General features: G+C 45.4%; 1 protein-coding gene across 1 annotated transcript; it reads left to right on the top strand.

Annotated features, from left to right (window-relative positions):
* Nucleotides 1–109: 109 nt before the first annotated feature.
* Nucleotides 110–27,059, top strand: LOC139452417 (von Willebrand factor D and EGF domain-containing protein-like). The gene is made up of 20 exons (XM_071233888.1): nt 110–190; nt 3,815–4,201; nt 6,102–6,164; nt 7,153–7,206; nt 7,760–7,989; nt 8,891–8,980; nt 9,816–9,948; nt 12,060–12,268; nt 13,731–13,816; nt 14,157–14,220; nt 14,583–14,765; nt 15,310–15,530; nt 15,951–16,104; nt 18,383–18,464; nt 19,457–19,623; nt 20,160–20,422; nt 21,826–21,928; nt 22,835–22,943; nt 23,998–24,125; nt 26,830–27,059. Exons 1-20 carry the CDS (start codon nt 148–150, stop codon nt 26,998–27,000), a joined length of 2,940 nt encoding a protein of 979 aa, XP_071089989.1. The 5' UTR covers nt 110–147; the 3' UTR covers nt 27,001–27,059.

Below are 27,059 nucleotides of genomic sequence, written 5' to 3'. Positions count from 1 at the left end.
TCTTCCTGTTGGTGGAGATGTGTAAAATATGGCAGTACTTTGAACTAAACGTACCAAATTTAAATCTTATCACATTTTCCTTGTCCGTTTTCCGTTCTTATCAGTTGAGCGTGGTACGCGTTTAGCCAGAAGTTAAACACGGTTGAGATGACACAGGCAGTGGGGGTTTTGTGGGTCCTCTTGATTGCAGGTAGGTTATTTGGAAACTTATGGAAAATTTTAGCATGTTGTATTTTTTTTGCATCAGCTAAACACCTCTACAAGTAGCTCAGTTTCAGTAATGTTGCCAAATAGTGCAGATGTCCGTGCGTTCTGTTAGACATGATGTCAAGGATTAAAAGTCAGGCATGGATTGCTTTGTGAATTAATGTCGTTTTAAGCCACAGTCACCAAATTCAGGTTATACAGCTGGAACAGCGGTTATTACTGCGTAAAACAATATAAGTTCTCGCGGTATGAGTCAGCCACAGGTGATGTCACGATCGCCCCAAGGAACACAGAACTGTTGAACTGCTTTCGTCATACGTAATACAGTCGCTCTTTGTGGATGCAACACGGGCCTTCTATGGTTTGAAGTGAGGTGACATTGGGTTTAACGTCGCGTCCAAGATTATTGCACTTATATAGCGACGTGCATGCACGTGTGTGTGTGTGTGTGTGGCTGCTTGTACTAGACCGGACTCATGCCGATTTATAGTGCTAGCCCACTGAGATACCATGCCGCTTTTTAACATGAATACCCCACTCAGACGCAGTATACTGACTCCGAGTCGACCAGTCCTTGCTTAAACCCGTAAATGCCGAGCGCCAGACAGGGTAACAACAAGTACCATCTTTTAACGTCTTTTGGTATGACGCGGCCTGGGTTCGAACCCCGGACCTTCAGCTCTCCGGGCGGACGCTCTACCACTAGACCATGGATGCGGTCCTTCTTTGGTTGAAGTGGGAATGAAACTATATTCGTGAAGACGGGCCAGGTGACATGTTACTCGTTGCTTGTTGTAGGAAACAGGCTGCACGGGGCCATCACACGTGAGTTCCTGGCCATCGCGTGTGTGGCCTTCATGTGTGTGTTCTCCCTGTGTGCGTTCTAGTGTGTGGCCTTCATGTGTTTGTGTGTTCTCCCTGTGTGCGTTCTACGTGTGTGGCCTTCATGTGTGTGTTCTCCCTGTGTGCGTTCTACGTGTGTGGCCTTCATGTGTGTGCGTGTTCTCCCTGTGTGCGTTCTACGTGTGTGGCCTTCATGTGTGTGTTCTCCCTGTGTGCGTTCTACGTGTGTGGCCTTCATGTGTGTGCGTGTTCTCCCTGTGTGCGTTCTACGTGTGTGGCCTTCATGTGTGTGTTCTCCCTGTGTGCATTCTACGTGTGTGGCCTTCATGTGTGTGTTCTCCCTGTGTGCGTTCTACGTGTGTGGCCTTCATGTGTGTGCGTGTTCTCCCTGTGTGCGTTCTACGTGTGTGGCCTTCATGTGTGTGTTCTCCCTGTGTGCATTCTACGTGTGTGGCCTTCATGTGTGTGCGTGTTCTCCCTGTGTGCGTTCTACGTGTGTGGCCTTCATGTGTGTGTTCTCCCTGTGTGCATTCTACGTGTGTGGCCTTCATGTGTGTGCGTGTTCTCCCTGTGTGCGTTCTACGTGTGTGGCCTTCATGTGTGTGTTCTCCCTGTGTGCGTTCTACGTGTGTGGCCTTCATGTGTGTGCGTGTTCTCCCTGTGTGCGTTCTACGTGTGTGGCCTTCATGTGTGTGCGTGTTCTCCCTGTGTGCGTTCTACGTGTGTGGCCTTCATGTGTGTGTTCTCCCTGTGTGCATTCTACGTGTGTGGCCTTCATGTGTGTGCGTGGTCTCCCTGTGTGCGTTCTACGTGTGTGGCCTTCATGTGTGTGTTCTCCCTGTGTGCATTCTACGTGTGTGGCCTTCATGTGTGTGCGTGTTCTCCCTGTGTGCGTTCTACGTGTGTGGCCTTCATGTGTGTGTTCTCCCTGTGTGCATTCTACGTGTGTGGCCTTCATGTGTGTGCGTGTTCTCCCTGTGTGCGTTCTACGTGTGTGGCCTTCATGTGTGTGTTCTCCCTGTGTGCGTTCTACGTGTGTGGCCTTCATGTGTGTGCGTGTTCTCCCTGTGTGCGTTCTACGTGTGTGGCCTTCATGTGTGTGCGTGTTCTCCCTGTGTGCGTTCTACGTGTGTGGCCTTCATGTGTGTGTTCTCCCTGTGTGCATTCTACGTGTGTGGCCTTCATGTGTGTGCGTGGTCTCCCTGTGTGCGTTCTACGTGTGTGGCCTTCATGTGTGTGTTCTCCCTGTGTGCATTCTACGTGTGTGGCCTTCATGTGTGTGCGTGTTCTCCCTGTGTGCGTTCTACGTGTGTGGCCTTCATGTGTGTGCGTGTTCTCCCTGTGTGCGTTCTACGTGTGTGGCCTTTATGTGTGTGTTCTCCCTGTGTGCATTCTACGTGTGTGGCCTTCATATATGTGTTCTCCCTGTGTGCGTTCTACGTGTGTGGCCTTCATGTGTGTGCGTGTTCTCCCTGTGTGCGTTCTACGTGTGTGGCCTTCATGTGTGTGTTCTCCCTGTGTGCGTTCTACGTGTGTGGCCTTCATGTGTGTGCGTGTTCTCCCTGTGTGCGTTCTACGTGTGTGGCCTTCATGTGTGTGTTCTCCCTGTGTGCATTCTACGTGTGTGGCCTTCATGTGTGTGCGTGTTCTCCCTGTGTGCGTTCTACGTGTGTGGCCTTCATGTGTGTGTTCTCCCTGTGTGCATTCTACGTGTGTGGCCTTCATATATGTGTTCTCCCTGTGTGCGTTCTACGTGTCTGGCCTTTGTGTGTGTGTTCTCCCTGTATGCGTTCTACGTGTGTGGCCTTTATGTGTGCGTTCTACGTGTCTGGCCTTCATGTGTGTGTTCTCCCTGTGTGCGTTCTACGTGTGTGGCCTTTATGTGCGTGTTCTCCCTGTGTTCGTTCTACGTGTGTGAGTCGTGCGTGTGTGTGTTCTACAAATGTGATCCACAACCCGGTCACGTGAGACAAATGTCTTGTCAGTTTATGTTTCATCTGGACCTTTGAAACTCTTATCATTCTTAGACCAGACACTCTGCGTTCACCTTAAGGTTCACTTTAGCGTCCTTGTGTTTGAGAAAAAACCCCAAGTATAACAGATTTAACATGTTGAAGATATTTTAAGACACATCTAATCTGGGACATCGCGGTCATATCGTGTCATCGTGCCCCGGGGGCATCATGTTGTCGTCGTGCCCCGGTGGCATCACGTTGTCGTCGTGCCCCGGGGGCATCAAGTTGCCGGAATCAAGCAGGACTATAGCTGACTGCGGTGTAAAACAACATCTACTCGAAAGACGGAAGAAATAGGATTCACTCACTCACTTCACTCTCAGTATTGCCACGTTTTCAGCATCAATACGTTCTTACTAACCTTACCGATTTACAGTCGTGTGTGAAGGTGGAATGTGGATATGTGTGTGTGTGCGTGTGCGTCTGCGTCTGCGTGTGGTGTTAAATAATAGACAAACATTGCTTGGACACTTCCTTTCTAGATGACACTCTATATCTCAGCAAAGTAATTTAAGTTATTAATACTAATTTTCCAAATTCAATTCCAATGGTAAAACATATTTACAACTAACAAATAATAATTCTTGCCCCATATCGTTTTCCTGGATCAAACTATAACCACTCATTCACCTTTCCTGGATATGGAATTTAATCAATGCACCAAGGGGTCTTAGGAACAAAATTGCCAATTTGAAAAAGGTATATAATTTTAGAAAATAACAGAACAAACATGTATGTGCTTCTTCCAGGGTCAAGCGCAAACGACGCCCCCGACCCTTGCTATTCCTACATGTCGTTGGATGGGGGTAGCAGGGAGAAGGGTGTGGTCACCAACCCGTCCCAGTCATCACTGTGTGACAAGTCGCTGATCCCAGGCTGGTACAGGTTCACCGGTGCCGAGATCGCCATGGCCAAGGTCGACAAGTTCCACTGCGGGGCCGAGTCTACAGTCTGGATGAATGACAAAATCCCGCCAGTCGGGCCTTCCGTCGACCGGAAGTTCTGCTTCAACCATCTTGGTCTCTCGCCAACAGGATGCCTGTGGTCGGAACAAGTCCCTGTGAAGAACTGTGGAACTTACCTGGTGTATCAGTTCCCCCTCAAGACCATCATGTGCCCCATGGTTGTCTGTACCGGTAATGTACGAACCTCCAATTGAGTATTTCGGGTTAGTTTAGGTCCCCAGGAGGCGGTCCCGTGAAGATCTGGGTTAGAATAGGTCATCAGCACCCTGTGCTGACAGTAGGAGGTGGTCCCGTGAAGATCTGGGGTAGAATAGGTCCCCAGCACCCTGTGCTGACGGTAGGAGATGGTCCCGTGAAGATCTGGGGTAGAATAGGTCCCCAGCACCCTGTGCTGACGGTAGGAGGTGGTCCCGTGAAGATCTGGGGTAGAATAGGTCCCCAGCACCCTGTGCTGACGGTAGGAGGTGGTCCCGTGAAGATCTGGGGTAGAATAGGTCCCCAGCACCCTGTGCTGACGGTAGGAGGTGGTCCCGTGAAGATGTGGGGTAGAATAGGTCCCCAGCACCCTGTGCTGACGGTAGGAGGTGGTCCCGTGAAGATCTGGGGTAGAATAGGTCCCCAGCACCCTGTGCTGACGGTAGGAGGTGGTCCCGTGAAGATGTGGGGTAGAATAGGTCCCCAGCACCCTGTGCTGACGGTAGGAGGTGGTCCCGTGAAGATGTGGGGTAGAATAGGTCCCCAGCACCCTGTGCTGACGGTAGGAGGTGGTCCCGTGAAGATCTGGGGTAGAATAGGTCCCCAGCACCCTGTGCTGACGGTAGGAGGTGGTCCCGTGAAGATCTGGGGTAGAATAGGTCCCCAGCACCCTGTGCTGACGGTAGGAGGCGGACCCGTGAAGATCTGGGGTAGAATAGGTCCCCAGCACCCTGTGCTGACGGTAGGAGGTGGTTCCGTGAAGATCTGGGGTAGAATAGGTCCCCAGCACCCTGTGCTGACGGTAGGAGGCGGTCCCGTGAAGATCTGGGGTAGAATAGGTCTTCATCAACCAATGCTTGCCGTGAAAGGCGACTATGCTTGTCGTAAGAGGCGACTAACGGCATCGACTGGTCAGGCTCGCTGAATCGATGCTCATGATGTCATTCACTGGATTGTCTGGTCCAGACTCGATTATTTACAGACCGCCGTCATATAGCTGCAATATTGCTGAATGCGGCGTTTAACAACAAATAAATAAACAAACAAACAAACAAACAAACGTAAGAGGCGACTTAATGAATCGGGTGTTCCGTTACTCTAGAAATATTTTTGTAGATAATAGTGTGTCATAAATATAAAAAAGCCTCGAATTTGAATTCTGACATGGCTGTGCACAATGTAAATTAATAATTCTGGCATGATCCTAATTGCCTCATCATTATGTCGGGTGAGCTGAAGCATCAGCTATTTCAATGTAGTTGGCATGCATACACTTTCAATATACAGTACAACCTTGTTATAATGCCACCTCTTGTACATTAGAAGATATGGCATTGAAACCAGGTTGGCATTAAAACCAGGTAGGTGAAACATACATCCAATTGACACAATATAGAAAAGTTATGAGAGCAAAAATACATCCATCTTGTATGTAGGGTTATAGCTGGTATTCAGCAACCCATGCCTGTCGTAAGAGACGACTAACGGTATCGGGTGGTCAGGTGACCTGGTTGGTGCATGTCATCGTCTCCCAGTTGCGCTGTTCGATGCTCATGATGTCAATCACTGGATTGTGTGGTCCAGACTCGATTATTTCAAGACCGCCATCAAAAGCCTCGAATATTGCCGAGTGCGGGGTTAAACAACAAACAAACAAACAACCAACCCTGTTTTTACTAAGGGATACAACTCTGTCTTACATAGACCACTGGACAACCCATGATCCCTGTGTCCTTGAGGGTTAGAGTGCGAATCTGGGATTCGAACCCATGATTAGCTGATGCTGGCTCGGCTAAGGGACGCAACTCTGTATGACATAAGACTGGGCAAACCGTGCTTCCCGTATCCTACAACGTTTAGGTGTTGTGTGTTCCAGATTCTTCCATCAAACCATGTCCAACATGGCAGGTGTCCCCGACTGGATTCACGCCATGCACAAGCAAGTATTCATTTAAGTTCTCATAAAATCTCCAGCGTTTGTTTCTCGTATATCAATCAAGTTTACTTCGTAGTTCAGGCCACATGTACAGTTAGTGCTAGGCACCCAACCTTACAGATCTAACTTGTAGCTAACCAGACCTAACTTGTAGCTAACCAGATCTAATTTGTAGCTAACCAGATCTAACTTGAAGCTAACCAGATCTAACTTGTAGCTAACCAGATCTAATTAGTAGCTAACCAGATCTAACTTGCTAACCAGATCTAATTTGTAGTTAACCAGATCTAACTTGTAGCTAACCAGATCTAACTTGTAGCTAACCAGATCTAACTTGTAGCTAACCAGACCTGAAATGATTTGAGGTCGTGTCATTGAGTGGTTAAGATCGTCTCTTTACATGCGAGTTCAAATCAGAAAGCACTGGATCTCTACAGTCATGCATGTCCCACCAACGATGACAAATTTCAAACAATGATCATCGAAAAATTGTCTGATCACATTTAATTAGAAAAACGTACAACTTTATGGATATCAACTTCTGTATTCTTTGGATATAGCGACGTTTCAATGAAGATTCTTACACCGTTATCAAGCTGGAGTGAGACCAACCAAGTGATGAGGGGTATACATGCATGAGATGTTGTGAAGCCACCATATATATACTTCCTGTGGGCTACCACTAGGCTACCCCCTACCCCCACCCCCCACCCCCCGCGCGGGATGAAGGTGGCAACATGGAAACTCGGAGGCCCCAATGTGTGCGTAGATTCCACTTGTCCATCGCTCAGATGTGATCTGTTTTGTGCCAGTGTCTCATCATACGCTGACGGCAAAAAGCGACGTCGCGCTATCTGCAAGTGGTCTCACCTTGACCTTCAAAGGGTAACCGAGATATAGTTGTGACAGGCGTGAACCTTCATTTATTAGTTACTTGAAGAGAATTCTGGACATGCTCAACTAATCTTGTATTTCATGAATCTGATTACAGAAATACCCTGTCCGGCTGGCAAAGTGTCGCCGTCTGGGTTCGAACCCTGCAGAGGTAATGTATAGTCATGCTGACACGGGGATAACACAGGGACAAACATGCTGGGCAATTTCTGATAGAACATAATTGTTAGTGAGTGAATGAGTGAGTGAGTGAGTGAGAGAGTGGGTGGGTGGGTGGGTGAGTGAGTCAGTGAGTGAGTGAGTGGGTGAGATGGTGGGTGAGTGAGTGAGTGGGTGGGTGGGTGGGTGAGTGAGTGAGTGGGTGGGTGAGTGAGTGAGTGAGAGAGTGGGTTCGAGGGTGGGTGAGTGGTTGGGTGGTTGGGTGGGTGAGTGAGTGAGTGAGTGAGTGGGTGGGTGGGTGGGTGGGTGAGTGAGTGAGTGAGTGAGTGGTCGGGTGAGTGAGTGAGTGAGCGAGTGAGTGAGTGAGCGGTGTATACGTTAAAAACAGGGGTGCACACTGTGTAAATCCGAGTCAATGTGTCCATCAGCTTTAAACGTAAATCACTGCTGGGGAATCTTACTAATTTCCGAGTAGCTCCAATCTGAATCTGATTATCTTACCTAGTAACATATATGTTCTGTTGTGACCTCCATCTTTACTTCAGCCCCTTACCCCAAAGTCGCGGACAATGTGACCTTGTCCGGCCCTGAACTCTCCCAGGGCAGCGGGTACAGACAAGCGTGCAGCTTCACGTCACCTGACGTATCCCCGGACGCTCTGTTCCACGTCACGTGGTCTATGGACGGACTTCCCGTGGGTAGCACGACGTTGACTGGGGATGAGAGAACGGCGTACTTTACCCTGAGTCAGTGGAAGGGACATATTAATCACAAGGTCAGCATGGAGACTATTACAAAAAATGTCTTACTTTCCGATCTTGTGATCTGTGTTAATGAACTATTCTAACATCCGGCCAATAAGTCGCATCCGCCGTGGCAGTTATAGGGTGATGGGTGTAATGTCACCGCCAACAACTGGGCAATGAAGACACACAAGCTCACGTCACAATATGCAAATGATTTGTACCATTTAACGCAGCACCACGTCATCCAGTCTACATATATCGGGACCGCCCCCGGAGAGCGGTAGGTCGTGGGTTCGATCCCCGGCCGCGCCATACCAAAATACGTTAAAACATGGTACTTGTTGTTACCCTGCCTGGCGCTCGGAACTAAGGAGCTAAAACAAGGACTGTTCGGCTCGGAGTCAGTAGGCTGTGTCTGAATGGGGTATTCATTTTATACTGCGACATGGTATCTCAGGGGGCTAGCATTATGAAATCGGCATTAGTCCGGACTAGTACAAGCACGGACGTCGCTATATAAGTGCGACCATGAACGCGACGTTGAACCCCATTTCACCTCACCTCACCTCAGATTTATCGGTCTGGGTACCGGAAGTGAAGGTCTTACAACGTATCTCGTTACATTTACTACTCTTTTTATCGGTTTATCTTTTCAGGAAGCTCATGTATGGCCGCTGTGTAGAGTTGCGTCCCTTAGTCGTGCCAGAAACCTACAATCTTTGATTCGAATCACAGACTAGAATATGATACTAGGTTTGTCAGCACCGAATCAATACTCGTGGGTTTCACCGAAGTGGTAAACGTCTGAGACCTGCATCACTTCGGGCTTTCCTCCCACATTTAGCTGCCACGCCGTGATTTGACAGAGGTGGTAAAACCAAGACACTCACTCAACGTATAACGTACATAATCCCTGGCGTCCGCTTTCAGCTGACCTGTAGCGTACAGACCTCCTACACCAACTCTCAGAACAACACCAGCCCCGTCTACACCAGCAACAGCTACTACGGCGGCATCAAGGTATTTCTATACGTGCTCATTAGGGGCCGAACATATGCTGGGATTTTTATCGAAAAAAATAATTTGTCCAATACAATTTAAAAAATACGCGCACAGACACAGTGAGATTATCAAATGGTTGGTCCCTTGACGCCTCGAGCTCCAACCGTCCATCACATCCTCACTCTTCGGGTTTACCTTCATTGTGTTCTGAAGGCAGCGGTATCTCGCCAACAGAACATCTCATTCACGACAATATATCTATGTGGACTCGACATCCTGATCTACAAGTATAGACTTTATATGGGGTCAACCTGTGGGTTATTTTGGACCAGAACATAAGCAGTATCGTGCGAGAGCGTTATTACTTTTTGGGTACATAGAAACAGGTATTGACCTCACATTAAGTCTAGCATGTAGATTATTATATACATAATGTAAAGACTTCCACCATATTCATTGGCCGAGAAGCCACATTCAGGCCTGAAAAGGGGGCACGGGTGGCCCAGTCGTCTAAGGCGCCGCGATTCGCTGTGCAGAGTTGCGTCCCTTGGTCACGCCAAAAACCTATGATTGTGGGTTCGCCCCGATTATGTTTCTAGGTTTGTCAGCACCATACCCGTGCTCGTCGGTTTCACCGATGTGGTAAACGTCTGAGACCTGCATCACTTCGGGCTTTCCTCCCACATTAAGCTGACACGCCGCGATATAACAGGAATACTGTTAAAAGCGGCGTTTAACCCAACTCACTCACTCACTCAGGCCTGAAAATGTTCTAGAATATTGGTGAGAGCGGCGTTAAACAACATTTTCTCATCTTCATTTAGCTATTCAGACAACTTGCTTCTCATTCTAGGTCGAGCCTCAACCTTTGAACATTGTAGAAGGAACTGACACGAAGGTCGAGGTCATCTCCACCCTGCCCGTTGAGTGTCACGTGTCGGGAACACAGACCCCCTGCGGCCTGAAGGTCCACGTCATCTCACCAAGTACGTCAGCTAAAGACGGGCTAGACTCAGTTTCATTTAAGTCATTCAAGACCCACATATTTTGTCTGCGAATGTAACCTTTACTCTATCAATCCAGTATTTACGACCGCCTTAATTACACGGAATTAATGTCTGAACTGACACTGGTCACTGGTTTGTTTTTGGTTGTTCGTTTGTTGTTTAACGACGCACAGCAATGTTCCAGCTATATGGCGGCGGTCTGTAAATAACCGAGTCTGGACCAGACAATCCAGTGATCCACATCATGAGCATCGATCCACGCAATTGGGATACGATGACCACCTGATCCCCTTAGTCGCCTCTTACGGCAAGCCTAGTCAGATACATGGGTTGTTGAAGGCCTATTCTGACCCTGATCTTCCCGGGTCGGTCTCTGGCTAGACTGACTTGTACAACATGTGTTAGGAGGTAATGTTATCGTTCATCTGGGTTAAGAGCATGTCACAGAGAGAGACAGGTGCTGATAAGGACAGCTAATCTGGACTGAGCGATCATATCTGGAACTGCATAATATGCAAATGTGCTAAAAGTGCAGCCGTACGGTTCCAGACATTAGGTCAATTGTGAACTTTGTGTTGAGCATGAAACTTGGCACAGTTGTAGGTAATGACATTCCAAATAGTTTCCGATATGGGGCCACCCAAAACAAAATTTAATATGGCAGCCATGGAGGAATGTAATTTAGTATTGGCTGGCAAGGGACAATTAAATGTGATAACAGTCGCCCCCACATTTGCAAATCTCATTGGTGATGTAGCAACCGAACAGGATGAGAAGAACCTGATGCCGGTCATTCAGCGGTTTGGGGTCTAAAGGAATAGTCAGTAGCACATGGCTATGGGTCTTTGTGGGCTTCACTGCCACGAGGTTCTAAGTCATGGCACGAGCTTCTGGGATGTAGTTGTAAGAGGGGGCCCCGAGTCAGGTGTAACTGTGTTATGGAACATTTATTCAGGTCACCACTTTGCAAACGTGATCGAATTATATTGTCACAAGCCAAACAAACATTAGCCACGTACATGCATATTTCAATAAATACACATTTTGTTTATAAATGTTCTGTTATTTATCATATGAGTATACAATATTTGTATAATTAATTAGCTTTAATGGCATATGTATTAAAGATAATTATCCGAAGGAAGAAAGAAATGTTTATTTTTTTCACACTTTAGATTACCTAAAAATAAAGTCTACTAAACTATAGTTATTTACTGACCAAATGTAGTGTTGGAGAAATAAATTCCAAAATGTTCATTTTTCATAATATATTTAGGTTGCGGGTCCTGTTCATACGTCATGTACTAGAATGTCATTCCTTGATGGCGGCCATATTGGATTTGGCTAAAACTATATTTCCCAATATGCCTGCCTACTAAGTTATAAACGCTAGATAAATCCCTGTTAATCAAACACAGTTGGATGTTTCTTCCTGAAAAAATGGTGAACACTTTCTTGGCTTCTTGCCATGTATCCCCAGAGCATTACTGAACATTGACACGATATAGTTGAACATACATCATGAATGATCATGACAATTTTGTGTTTCAGAAAATCCGTAAACCAAAATGAAAATAGAGGAAATCTGGTCTTAGTACACGTGCTCTTTTTATACTACTCGTGAAGATCCGGGTAGCAAACTATGTTTGTCGTAAGAGGCGACTAACGGGATCGGGTGGTCATGCTGGCTGACTTGGTTGATGCTTGCTATCGTATCCCAATTGCGTGGACCTCTTCTCCTAATGTCAGTCACTGGATTGTTTGGTCCAGATTCGATTATTTGCAGACCGCCGTCATATAGTTGGAATATTGCTATGCGGCGTTAAACAACAAACAATCAACCAAAAACAAACCAGTGACCAGTGTCAATTCAGACATTAATTCCGTGTAATTAAGGTTGTCGAGTACGGCGTTAAATAACAAGCAAACAAATCTTATTATTCGCAAATGCGCGCGTTCAAGGGCTACACAAATACGCGTATACGCCCTTTTCATAGTTTGGTTTATATGTACTGTTTCTTATTTCAAAAATACATAACATATCCGATTATAAACTATGCAATGCAGTACTGTATGCCTCCTCCGTACAGATCTGTTTACGGTGGGTGGATGTGACCTGACCTTCACCCCAACCGATTGGAACGCCAGCACCCACGAGGCGAGGCTGCCACTAGAATTAGCTGCAAAGCTCGACCCCGTTATTAAGGCGAATTCACAGACAACCTTGTCATTTATGACAATAACGGATTTACTCTCAGGCCTGGACTTGTGGACGAACGTGACAGTGCCACCAATACAGGTTTGTTGTATGCCGTCTGCAGTCATCTCCCGATATATGACGAACTGTCAACTACTGACGTGACGAACTGTCAACTCCTGTGATGACGAACTATTAACTACTGATGTGACGAACTGTGAACTGCTGATATGACGAACCATCGACTACTGATGTGAAGAACTGTAATCTCCTGAGATGACGTACTATCAACTCCCGATATGACGAACTATCAACTACTGATATGACGAACTGTGAACTGCTGATATGACGAACTGTGAACTGCTGATATGACGAACTATCGACTACTGGTGTGACGAACTATCGACTGCTGGTGTGATGAACTGTAAACTCATGATATTAGGACCCATCAACTCCCGAAATAACGAACTATCAACTCATTTAATGACCAACTATCAACTAATTGTATGACAAACTGTCAGCTAATTGTATGACCAACTGTCAACTGCAGATATGATGAACTATCAACTCCAGAAATCACTATCAACTCCTTGTATTACAAAATGTGAGCTCCTCATATGACGAACTGTCAACTACTAATATGACGAAATGTCAACTCCTGATATAACAAACTGCCAACTAACGACAAGATGAACTGTCAACTCCCGATATGACGAATTGTTCCAGACTCGATTATTCACAGACAGCCGTCATATAGCTGGAATATTGTTGAGTGCGGTGCTAGCAACAAACAAACAAACAAACAAACACAACTATTACTACACCGGATTAGAAGAAGTCTGGCCCTGCCTCGATTATGTACATGCCGCCGCCATATTGCTGGACTATTACTGAATATTGAGTTCACCAACCATTATAACCATGACATAATTACCCGGAGTGTTTGTCAGTATGATAGCCATGCTCGTGTTTGCAATTACCTCCTCATACAGATAGACTCCAATATACTGACTAACATTTTTACATGCAGCTGCTAATGTTTCTGTATATACTGCTCAAAACAAGATAAAGATCACCAAAAGTGGAAGTCTTTGTGTTGCCATACGCACCAGCAATGGCAGGACAGCTGTAGCCATGTGAACAATTCCGGCGTTCTTGATCTTCTTTTGTGTAGTACATGTATATATCCAGGACGGTTTCAGGAAGATGTTCTCATACCACACAGTTTAACTTATACACTTATAGTATGACACCGTACACGACAACTCAAGACACCATAACGAATGTATTATGCCGAACAGGTTACACTATCTGGTGTCTTTACCGCTCATGTCATGTCAACATGAAGACTTGACACTTACAACCGGTAAAAATGACAGGACCAGCACATATGTTTCCGATATTACGCTTTAATGTAAACACAGACATTGACAATGGAACATAAAATGCACTAAATTTGAACGTATATACGCCTCGCCCAATATCTTTCTGATAACCTAATATGATGACACTATATACGGCAACTAAAGGCGCCATAACTAATAATACAACTTCCGCCCGCCAGGTTTCTGTCACCGATACGGCGTTTAAGATTTGCTACTCTTGTGGCGACCCCCACTTCGTTCAGTCGCTCAACCCTGCAATGCACTGGTATGTATTCTATTGCCACAAACTCTGCAACGTTATTAATTACACAGAATGTACACAAAATCATTTAAACCTACATCTCGAAGTAACATGCAATACGTTCTTCGCCTCGTCATACAATCGTAATCACATGAAGTGACGTCACTTATATATCCATCTATTCCATTATACATACTAGGGATTTATTATGTAGCAGATCATATACTACTCAAACGAACTTAAGGAGCACCCCCTTCTTTCATGTTACTGTAATTGATCTGTCATGCCATATAACAATATAAAAGGATCAGGGGGTTCTCAACTTCTTTTGAGTAGTATCAATGGAAACTATAATGTGTTTTAGGAAGTACAACCTTTACCATCTCGGGCATTTCAACTTGGCCGGCGACCGCAGAGCACCGATAGCGGTAAACATTGCAACCATTTTAACTTATAACCATGGGACGTTTTTGAAAAAAAAGTAATGTGTACCTGAAAAGATTATTTTGTCCTCAGATCCCTTCCCCCTTTGGACTTGTTCGCTGAACACGCTGGATTGTCTGAAAAATTGTTGTGAATTATTTTTTTCAGCACCTCCTTTCAGAGAAAAAAGTTTTTTAAGCAGTGACCAAAAACATGTCCTGTCTCGAAAAATGCTTTGGTCTTTCTCCCGATGTCTGTTACGCCGTGACTGAATTAATATACTGTTACACTGACTCAATCCTGAACAGTTTGTGTCTGAGCAAGTTAATGTTCAATCTCCGGGAAAATGGACATGTTATTGTTATAGGTTCAGATTGAGACAAACGTCTGGCACCCGTCTCACCTCCCCGTCATCACAGCCCTGGCCGTACAGATAGGCAGCGAAACCGTCATCATCAACACCAACGGGGGCAGCAGTAATCCTACTGTCGTGGCCAACACGCGCCCAACATCATACACAGTCCAGCTTTGTGGGACCAATGAGTACCAGGTACTCGCCAGCTTATACCCCATCCTCGGCGGTCAGGGAATTTATGTCTTTCACATCGCCCACAGTTCAAAATCCAATTTCCGTTGGATGATCGCGAGAATCACGCTCGTATTCTTCTCTGCTAAGACAGATTTGAAATTCCATTGGTAAAGTATACACTTCTGATATGTAATTGGGAAAATATATTAGCTCTGGGTGAGTGATCAATGCGTATGCGATATTGCAGAAAACACTTAGAATGAAAAATAGTTTCGGAAACGAACTTCTATCGTCACTCTGACGAGCGAATGCTTTAACTACAGGCCATCCCTGCTGTCTCGTGTTTTACTGGAACCGGCATACTGTCCCTAGTGGCGTGGGGCGGTAGAGTAGCCTAGTGGTTAAAGCGTTTGCCCGTCACGCCGAAGACCTGGGTTCGAGTCCCCACATGGGTACAATATGTGAAACCCGCCGTCATATTGCTAAAAGCGGCGTAAAACTATACTCACTCGAAATTCAACGATTCAATCATGGTCGTAATTCTGTTCCACCAACACACTTGTAGATCTACACCTCCATGGGCCATAGGATCAACATCCATCACAAGAGCTACGGCCACTACCTGGACGTGAAGCTCACCTTCCCCTCTGGCATTGTCTCCCTCACTGACATCGTCAACGGCACCGACCTCTACCGTGAAACATGTTACATAGACACGACGACCAACGGCCTGACGACTCTGGGGAGGAGAGGAGAGATCAGCGGCCAGGTTATTGATCTATTCAGGTGAATGGGTATTTACGTTTTTTTCGACTGCATAAACACCGATGACGGAGTGTATTCGAAGCTGGACCAGACAAACCAGGGATTGCCAGTGAGCATAGGTGGCCCAGCCATCTAGGACGCCACTATTCGCTGTGCAGAGTTACGTCCCTTACACTTAACAGAAGCCTATGATCATAGGTTCGAATCCCCGATTCTGTTACCATGTTTGTCAGCACCTTACCCGTGTTCATGGGTTTCACCAAAGTGGTAAACAACGGAGACCTGCATCACTTTGGGCCTTCCTCCCACATTATGTTGACACGCCGCGATGTAACTAAAGTACTGTTCAAAGCGGCGTTAGACCAAACTCACTCACTAATACATCACGTATGTTGATCACCAATAGCATGTAAATCGCATATTTTGAATATGTTCTCCTAGGGTGAACCCCAAGAGCAACTTGTTCCATGGCAAGGATGTACACACGACGAAGGTTCCGCCCAAAGTCTACTGCTCTTGTCCACCCCGTAAGCCGGGTCACGTGATGGAGGTCACGTGTAAACGAGGCTTAAAAGTCAGCGACCCTTTCATTGATGTAAGTCGTTATATATTTCCATAAGGATTGGTTCTGCTGTGTGATTTAATCAATTTGTTTAGCTGCATACAGGCATGTTTCATGAGGTTTTCAGTGTGAGCGATTCATATATATATATAGTCCAGTTATATGACGGCGGTTTGTAAATAATTGAGAATGAGCCAGACAATGCAGTGATTGACATCATCGATATGTGCAATCGGAATACGATGGCATACATCAACCAAGTCAGCGAGCCTGACCACCGGATCCCGTTAAACGCCTCTTTGAGGCTGGTTTGTAGCTTGCATTCCAATTGATACGTTAGACCCAGGAGCGTAGCCACTTTGAGGGTGGTTTGTAGCTTGCATTCTAATTGATACGTTAGACGTAGTAGCGAATCCACTTTGAGGCTTGTTTGTAACTTGCATTCTAATTGATACATTAAACTCAGTAGCGTATCCACTTTGAGGCTAGTTTGTAACTTGCATTCTAATTGTTACGATAGACCTAGTAGCGTATCCACTTTGAGGCTGGTTTGTAACTTGCATTCTAATTGCTACGTTAGACCTAGCAGTGTAGCCACTTTGAGGCTAGTTTGTAACTTGCATTCTAATTGATACGTTAGACCTAGTAGCTTATCCACTTTGAGGCTAGTTTGTAACTTGCATTCTAATTGATACGTTAGCCCCAGTAGCGTAGCCGCTTTGAGGCTAGTTTGTAACTTGCATTCTAATTGATACGTTAGACCTAGCAGTGTAGCCACTTTGAGGCTAGTTTGTAACTTGCATTCTAATTGGTACGTTAGACCTAGCAGTGTAGCCACTTTGAGGCTGGTTTGTAACTTGCATTCTAATTGATACGTTAGACCTAATAGCGTATCCACTTTGAGGCTAGTTTGTAACTTGCATTCTAATTGGTACGTTAGACCTAGTAGCTTATCCACTTTGAGGCTGGTTTGTAACTTGCATTCTAATTGATACGTTAGACCTAGCAGTGTAGCCACTTTGAGGCTGGTTTGTAACTTGCATTCTAATTGATACGTTAGACCTAGTAGCGTATCCACTTTGAGGCTGGTTTGTAACTTGCATTCTAATTGGTACGTTAGACCTAGTAGCTTATCCACTTTGAGGCTGGTTTGTAACTTGCATTCTAATTGATACGTTAGACCTAGCAGTGTAGCCACTTTGAGGCTGGTTTGTAACTTGCATTCTAATTGATACGTTAGACCTAGTAGCGTATCCACTTTGAGGCTGGTTTGTAACTTGCATTCTAATTGGTACGTTAGACCTAGTAGCGTATCCACTTTGAGGCTGGTTTGTAACTTGCATTCTAATTGGTACGTTAGACCTAGTAGCTTATCCACTTTGAGGCTAGTTTGTAACTTGCATTCTAATTGATACGTTAGACCTAGTAGCGTAGCAACTTTGAGGCTGGTTTGTAACTTGCATTCTAATTGATACGTTAGACGTAGTAGCGTATCCACTTTGAGGCTGGTTTGTAACTTGCTTTAGTTGATACGTTAGACCTAGTAGCGTATCCACTTTGAGGCTGGTTTGTAACTTGCATTCTAATTGATACGTTAGACGTAGTAGCGTATCCACTTTGAGGCTGGTTTGTAACTTGCTTTAGTTGATACGTTAGACCTAGTAGCGTATCCACTTTGAGGCTGGTTTGCAACTTGCATTCTAATTGATACGTTAGACGTAGTAGCGTATCCACTTTGAGGCTGGTTTGTAACTTGCTTTAGTTGATACGTTAGACCTAGTAGCGTATCCACTTTGAGGCTGGTTTGTAACTTGCATTCTAATTGATACGTTAGACGTAGTAGCGTATCCACTTTGAGGCTGGTTTGTAACTTGCATTCTAATTGATACGTTAGACGTAGTAGCGTATCCACTTTGAGGCTGGTTTGTAACTTGCTTTAGTTGATACGTTAGACCTAGTAGCGTATCCACTTTGAGGCTGGTTTGTAACTTGCATTCTAATTGATACGTTAGACGTAGTAGCGTATCCACTTTGAGGCTGGTTTGTAACTTGCTTTAGTTGATACGTTAGACCTAGTAGCGTATCCACTTTGAGGCTGGTTTGTAACTTGCATTCTAATTGATACGTTAGACCCGGGAGTGTAGCCAATCAAACTGACAAATGTAAATCAAGGGCAACGGGAAAGAATCCTTGGGGCTGTGTATGTTTAACGAAGTGCGAGCCTGGGAGATGTAGAGAATGGGGATACACCGATATAACCCAAGTGCCATGTACATAGCAGTATACGTGACCGTCGGCGGTATTGTTTCAGAGACCAACGTGCAAGGAGTTCCAGCCAAAGATAATAATGGCTCCTCCGGCAAAGAATCCTCCCGCTGAAACCATTTTTAAAGGTAATTGGTAATGAAGTAAAAAAAGCACTCAGCAGATACTGCCTTTGTCCTCATCTGTTCATTGCCGACTACGATTCGGACTGACGAGGTTTCACTATATCGGATGTAGTCAGCGAGCGCTCACACCAAGCGCTGCTTAATCCTAAAACGACATGACAGTTATATTTTAGCGTATATTTTCACGTGTTCTTTCTAAACATCAACTATTAAAAATACGAGTCACTGCAATATCATTAAAATTAGATCGTTCACTTCTGCACTGCGTGAAGATCTGAGGATAGCTGGAGGTCGCATCAGTGGAACCCTGAGCGACCTGTGACAGCCCTCTTTCAATGAGGATGCGTGGCTTCTTGAGCTTTCAGAAGTCAGCTTTCTAAAACGAAGCTTTCTTTACCGCTTCCATCTTAGCAAAACACAACCGCAACAGAACACAAATGATCGCTCAGAGTTGCTGACCCGACCCAGTGTCCAAAATGGCTGCTTGTCTGGTAGTTAAATTCAAGTGACGTTTAAATTGGGCTAGTAACATCCCCGGAAAGCTGGCAAGATTGTCTAGTTGAAAACTGCAGTCAATGCCATGCTTATACTATTTCTTTGTACGAATCATCAAGTCAGCTAAGGTGTCATGAATGTCAAAGTTTGTTAGCATTTTGTTTTCATTTCGTAGTTTATCGCAAGTGTTTTGGGCAAGTAAACTATAATGAGAGATTGGAACATTTCTGGGGTAACAAGGCAGTGAACTTTGGCCACTAATTCCTACACTGACCCAATCTTCTATGGAAGTGGCGTGAGACCTAGAGCAGAGAGATATCGTATTGAAAGAAAACATCTGATTTAAGAAGAAATATCTCACATTCACAGTCCTGCAGGGATGGGAAAATATTTCCCCTGTGTGCTACAAGGTATTCATAAAGATATTATGACGCTCCAACTTATGTTGCAGAATCTTTACTCGTACTATACAGAGTCGTGCTGCTCTACCTCTGTTACAGAATACCAGCCTTTGGCTCATCCCTGGCCCACAATGAATGGAATCACAGAGGTCATGGCCAGGGCAACGTGTCGTGAGGCCATCCTCAACTTCACCTCGTCACAGTGCGGCTCCCGCACAGAAATCAACATCAACGACTTCATCGGCAACTGTGTGGACGACGTGCAGGTATGGCGGTACTGCTACTTACAGCAAGTGGGGAACAGGGTTACAATAGGTCCCAGTGGGCCTTGCTTCTGTGACGACCTGGCTGGTTTGTGCCGTCGTACCTCAGAGACGTGAACCCCAGAGGCGTGGACGTAAGAGGCGACTAACGGGGGCGGGGGGTCGTATCCCAATTGTGTAGATCGATGCTCATGGTGTCAATCTCTGGATTGTCTGATCCAGACTCGATTATTTACAGACCACCGTCATATAGTTGGAATATTGCTGAGTGCAGCGTTAAACAACACAGACACACAAAAAACTCCGTGGTCTTGTGCTAGAGTGTCTACTGGGAAAGCGGAACGTCGGTGTTTGATCCTCTGATCATAAAGACTTCAAAAGATAATACTTCCTGTTACCTTGCCTGCAGGTGATGAAACAAGAATTGGTCGGCTCTGAGTCAGTATACTGTGTCGGAGTGGGGTATATCAATTGTCTCATGAGTTGAACTGTGTTTGAAAGTTGAATAAACCTGATCCAGAGAACCACATCGTTTCCAGGCTTCCGGTGGGCTCGGGTACGTGTCGTCTGCAGTTCAGGCGTTCCAGTCTCAATGTGAGACCGACATCCTCAGCGACATACACAGCTACAACACGACCTCGACCGGAGAGCTGCAGCTACCGGAAGTCCTTTCACAGTGCCCTAACTTGTGTAGTATGCGCGGCGCATGCGTGAAAAGTGTCTGTCAGTGCGGGGAAGGATGGGAATGGACCGACTGTTCGGTTAGAACGGGGGAGCCTTTCACTGTCTCCGGTATAACGGGGTGAGTAGAACGTCCTTGGTATCTGTTGGAGTTATGACATTCTGGATCCTCTACGAACAATACTTAAGTTAAGGCGGTATTATCAGTACACTTTACGGACTGTCGTTATGTGGTTAAATATGCTAAAGCAACCACATATTCTTACAATACATGGTAGCGTAGTGGCCTTAGTCGCTGATACCCGCTGTGCAGTGTTGTCTTTCTTAGGCGTGCCAGGATCCGCAGAATCCGGTATAAAATGTCAAATTCTTACTGATTATGATACTTTATTTGTTTAGCATTTCCTTTCTTGTTAGTTCCACCTTAATTATAAACTTGTATGACATTTCTCCCAACTGTAACCACGTTAGTAACAGACATATTGTTCAAAGGGGCGCGACACTCACCCACACCGTGATCACTTAGTGGGTCGGACTAGCCTAACGGCTTAAACGTCGGGCTCGATTCCCCAGTGGGTACAAGTGCGAATGTCATTTAATGGCTGGAATACCGCCAAAAGCTACTCCAAAACATACTCACTGGCTATGTGAAAATGGCAAATGTCTTTATTATTTTACTATTCTACTCGCTCTCTAATAAATTCTAGTGATATTCTCAATATGGGAACAATAATCGAACGCCATGTCGGTGTTCTCCGTGGGGAGTGAGTGAGTGAGTGAGTGAGTGAGTGTGGTTTATCGCTGATATCAACAGTATATCAATTAAATCAAGGCGTGTCGCAACTGTGTAGAGCGTTTGTTTGTTTGTTTGATGTCCAACGCCGCACTAAAAATTATTCCATCTATATGACGGCGGTCTGAAATTAATCGAATCTGATAATCCAGTGATTGATATCATCAGCATCGATCCACGCTACTGGGATACGATGACACCCAATTCTATTAGCCGCCTCTTAAGACAAGCATGGGTTACTGAAGACCTATTCTAACCCGGACCTTCACGGGTCCTGTGTAAAGCGAATTTCTGCGCCCAGGATGACTGGTAAAGCGAATTTCTGCGCCAAGGATGACTTGTCCAGCCGTGCCCTCCCATCTTAATAATGGCTAAATATGATAGAAAAAGACCTGAAACCCTTGTCCGTTTATACACTACTGGGTTCCTCCCGTCCAGGGCCTGTGGGGTGTCCGGGTAGGAACAGGAGTCGCCGGGTGTGTGTACTTGCTGTAAAAGGCGACTAGCGGGATCGGGTGGTCAGGCTCGCTGACTTGGTTCAAGCATGTCATGTTATCCCAATGGCGTGAATCGATGCTCATGTCAATCACTGTATTGTCTGGTCCAGACTCGATTTTTTTACCCACCGCCGTCATATGGCTAGAATATTGCTGCGTGCGGCGTTAAACAACGTATGATGCTGCTGATCATCATCATCATCATCATCAACATCATAATCGTCATCCTTCCAGCGGTGTTCTGTGCGACATGTCGGTGTCCAGCGACTGTTTCAGCCCCCTCCTGACTGTTGGTAACCTTGGTTACATGACCTCCTGTACTGTGACACCTGCGTCTGTAAGTAGCAAGTATCAGTTTTTCGTTGTGATCTCTTCATAAAGGGTGGTTAAATAACCTTGTGGTTTAAGCGTTTGCTTGTCACGCCGAAGGCCGGCGTTGGATTTCCCTCGTATGAATACAATGTGTGAAGCCCATCTGTGCAGTTCCCGGCCGTGAGAATGCTGGGATATTGCTTAAAGCGCCGTAAAATCCCATTAACTCGCTCTTCCTCTATCTTCTATATATCAGTGAAGGCAATGTAAAAAGTATAAAGACGCATTGCACTGTTGTACTCCCCCGCCCATATTTGTCACACACCCGTATCACTTCATATTTCCTTGTTTTACTGTCGTAATAACTAAAAGCAACCACCACAAGCCGACTATGAATTTTTTTCCAAAAAATAACAATTAATGAGTTATTTCTTTTGCTGAACAAACGCAGTCCGTTTCCGAAATAATTTCATTTCTATTCCAAGATTTCAATTTTTAAGCGCGCCCTCTCTCATTTTAAAACAAACAAACTGTATTTAAGCTATCAGTCAGTTACGGGTCGTTGAGCATTCTCCACTTGTCTCCGTCACTCAGAGAAACAATTTGTGATTACCAGTAATAAATGCTCCAAACTTTGCGTCCATTGTTTATTATTTGTAAGGTCGGAGCACCCGTAAACCAAACAGTAAAATCTATAAGATCCGTGGAGATCCGGGTTAGTATCGGTCTTCAGCAACCCATGCTTGTCGTAAGAGGCGACTAACAGGATCGGGTGGTCAGGTTCGCTGACTTGGTTAATGCATGTCATCGTATCCCAATTTCGTGGATCGATGCTAATGATATCAATCATGTACATTATGTACACACCGCCGTCATATAGCGGCATGAAACAACAAACATAAAACCTATAAGCCTGTATTGTATGTTTCAGTATGAACAAGGCCGGCCGAGTCAGCCCCAGGCACCGTACACAGTTAGTTACAGTCGGGAAAACGCCTTCAGCCTGTCGTGTGACATTAAATCCACACCGAAACTGACTGGTACGTAGCACCAGTGATATTGTAGTCTTCATAATTCCTCTTTAGTTCGTCCAGGATCGATTCGAATCAAATATTCGCCCTGATCATGATGAGTCTTCATTTGGCAGCACAGTACAGTTTGGAGAGTCGTACAGTATTTTCAATATTGGCCATGTTTCAATTTGTTAACTGGTTGCCCACTTCGGCAGGGTGGTGGTGGTCCAGTCGCCTTAGGCGACGAATTTCGCCGTCCCATGAAGTCCATTGATCATGGGTTCGCACTGACTATGATTCTTGCGATGTGAGGACCATATCCGTGGCTTAATATTAAACCGACACGCCGTGATATAACTGAAATACTGCGTAACAAATGTTATATTTGTGATAACACTTTCTTAGTAAAGTACAGATGCTAGTACTTTTGGGGGTTGATAACCCACACTCCCATTTGTTACAATTGACCACTGTTTTGAAGTGTCCGGGAACAAGTGTCCGGGAACAAGTGTCATGTAGCCAAACTACACCTTCAGTGTACTGACTTAACCGTCTCCTATTTATCTCAGGGGGCACGGTTGACCCAGTCGTGTAGGGCGCCGCGATTCGCTGTGCAGAATTGCGTCCCTTGGGCACGCCAGAAACCTATGATTGTGGGGTCGAATCCCGGTTCGCCCCGAATATGTTTCTAGGTTTGTCAGCACCCTACCCGTGTTCGTGGGTTTCACCGCAGTGGTAAACGTCCGAGACCTGCATCTATTCGGGGTTTCCTCCCACTGATACCTAATACTGTTAAAAGCGGCGTTAAATCCAACTCACTCACTCACTCACCTATTTATCTCATTGGCGTCGTCATTATAATTTTTGTTATCGTTGTACATTAATCTTATGCCATGGACTTTGTCATTATATTGTTATCTTTGTACATCCATCCCATCTATGTAGTGAAAACATATCATATTACGCCAAGACAATAGAATAACTAAAAGCTGCTATCCATAAAACTGTCAGATTTGATCTCAACTTAATGACAATCATAGATCATAAATTGCGTAAATTATTTTTGTGATGTACGTTGTAGACTTCCTCGCCCAATCCTACACGATCAGTCTGCAGCCTCAGTCCAACGTCAGCGGAAACTCCATCACCTACGTCGTCTACAACGGTGTGTGTCAGATGTGTGACGAGCACTTCACCTGCTACCGGAGGGTAGGACTATCTCACTCTACACTACCCCGCGGAACGCGGAATGCCGCGTCAACCTTCTCATAACACCACAGACATACCTCACTCACACCATACACACCACACACACGCTACATACACAACATACACACACTACTTACACACGCCATACACACACACACTACATACACACGCTACTTACACACGCCATACACACACCACACTCACATCTTACACACACTATATACACACCATACACTCACACCATACACACATCACACACACCAGCTACACACATACCATACACACATCACATACACACCACACATCACACTACATACACACCATAAACACTCACCACACGCACACCATACACACACCACAGACACACCACATACACACCACACACTATATACACACCATACACACACCACAGACACACCATACACACACCACATACATACCATACACATGCCTCATACACATCATACACACTATATACACACCATACACTCACCACATACCCAACGCACACACTACATACACGCCAGATATATACACCATACACACCACATACACACTATACACACACTACCGGCTACCGGAGGGTAGGTCTATCTCACTCTACACTACCCCGCGGAATGCAGCGTCAACATTCTCACAACACAACAGACACACCACACTCACATCATACACACACCACATACACATCTTACACACACTACATACACACAATACATACACACCACACACACACTACATACTCACCACACTCACACCATACACACACTACACACTACATACACACATCACATACACACCACACATCACACACACACTACATACACACCATAAACACACACTTTACATGCACACCATACACACAGCACACTCACACCATACACACACCACACACACGCCACATACACACGGTACACACATCACACACACACTACATACACACCATAAACACACCATACACACACCACAATCACACCATACACACATCACACACACTATATACACTCACCACATACACAACATACATACACAACATACACACACAACACACACAACACATACCATATACACACCACATACATACCATACACACGCCACAAACACACATCACATATACACCACATTCACACCATGCACACACTCCATACACACCATACACTAACCACATACACACCACGCATCACAAACACTACATACACACACCACACATACACCACATACATACCATACACACGCCACATACACACCACACACACATCTTATACACACCACACACACACTCCATACACATCATACACTCACCACATACACACCATAAACACATCACATACACACCAGACATCACACACACTACATACACACACCATGCACACACCACATACACACACCACACACACCACATACACACAATACACAACACAAACACCAGACACACACACACCAAAAACATCACATACACACACACACACACAATACATACACAACATACACACTACATACACACCAGATATACACCATACACACCACAGACATGCAATACACACACCACACACCATACACACACACACCAAACACATCACATACACACACACACACACACTACATACACACCACATACACACATCACACAGCTTGTAAACACCACATTCACACACCACATACACACCACACATACACCATACACGTGCCACATACACACCATACACACACCATATACTCACCACACCCACCACACACACCACACACACACCACGCACATACCACATACACACCATGCACATACCACACACACATACCAGACACAACACACACTACAGACACACCGTACACACCACACACACAACGATACACACCATACACAACACATACACACTACATACACACATACCACAGACACACCATACAGAACACATACCATACACACACCACATAACACAACACATAACACCACACACACACCATACACACACCAGAAACACACACCACATACACACCATTCACAGACACCAGAAACACACCACACACACACCAGAAACACACCCCATACACACACCACACACACACACAAGAAACACACCATACACAACACATACACACACCACTCGGTTTGTCAGTATCATACCCCGCCCCTGGGTTAGTCCTACCACACGAAGTGGTACCCATCCGAGACCCGCATCACTTCGGAATTCCTCCCACATTACGCTGAGTGTTTGAGTATGGTTTTACGCCGCTTTTAGCAATATTCCAGTAATATCACGGTAGAGAAACCAGAAACGCACTTCGCATAGCGTACCCATGTGGGGAATCGAACCCGAGTCTTCGGTGTGAAGAGCGAACCCTTTAATCACAAGGCTACCTCCATCGCAATCCCACACGCCGTGACATGACTGGAATACTGTTCAAAGCAGCATTAAACCATGCTCGCTTACACTCATTTACCTCTACTCGTATGGCGGGTGGGAATTACAGGTAATGGTTATAAGCAAATTATGGTGAAGAGCTGCTCTGAGAAATTGAGAAATTGGCCCCTACCTGAAACTTTAAATCATTCTGGATTGAGTGGATTCATCTCCGAACACTAAACGGGTTTGGCCACGTAAACCATATTCTTGTAATCTGTTCTGGTGTCTGTTATTGTTAACATTATAAGATCACGTTACATTCTACACTTACCGATGTCATCTTGAAAGAATCCGTCTGTTAACAGGCTGACGCGTGTCTCATCAATGGGCGTTGTTACAAAGCTGGTTCTACCCTTATGGTTGGCCAGGAGAAGTATGCGTGCGACCCCAAGTCTAATCTAGACGGGTTCACGCTGGTGTCTACGGGTGCGACGACACACCAAAACAGCTCCTGTGTGTGTCTGCCGTCCACATAGGGATTTTGCTGGCTTTTGAAGATATTTATATTTTCCTTGCAATAAACGATAAATACGCA

This window comes from Haliotis cracherodii, unplaced genomic scaffold (genome assembly GCF_022045235.1).
Source record: "Haliotis cracherodii isolate W230 unplaced genomic scaffold, xgHalCrac1.p SCAF_9, whole genome shotgun sequence".
NCBI classification, from domain to species: domain Eukaryota; kingdom Metazoa; phylum Mollusca; class Gastropoda; order Lepetellida; family Haliotidae; genus Haliotis; species Haliotis cracherodii.
The sequence above is the reverse complement of the archived record's forward strand: the minus strand, read 5'-3'. Positions and strand labels throughout refer to the sequence as shown.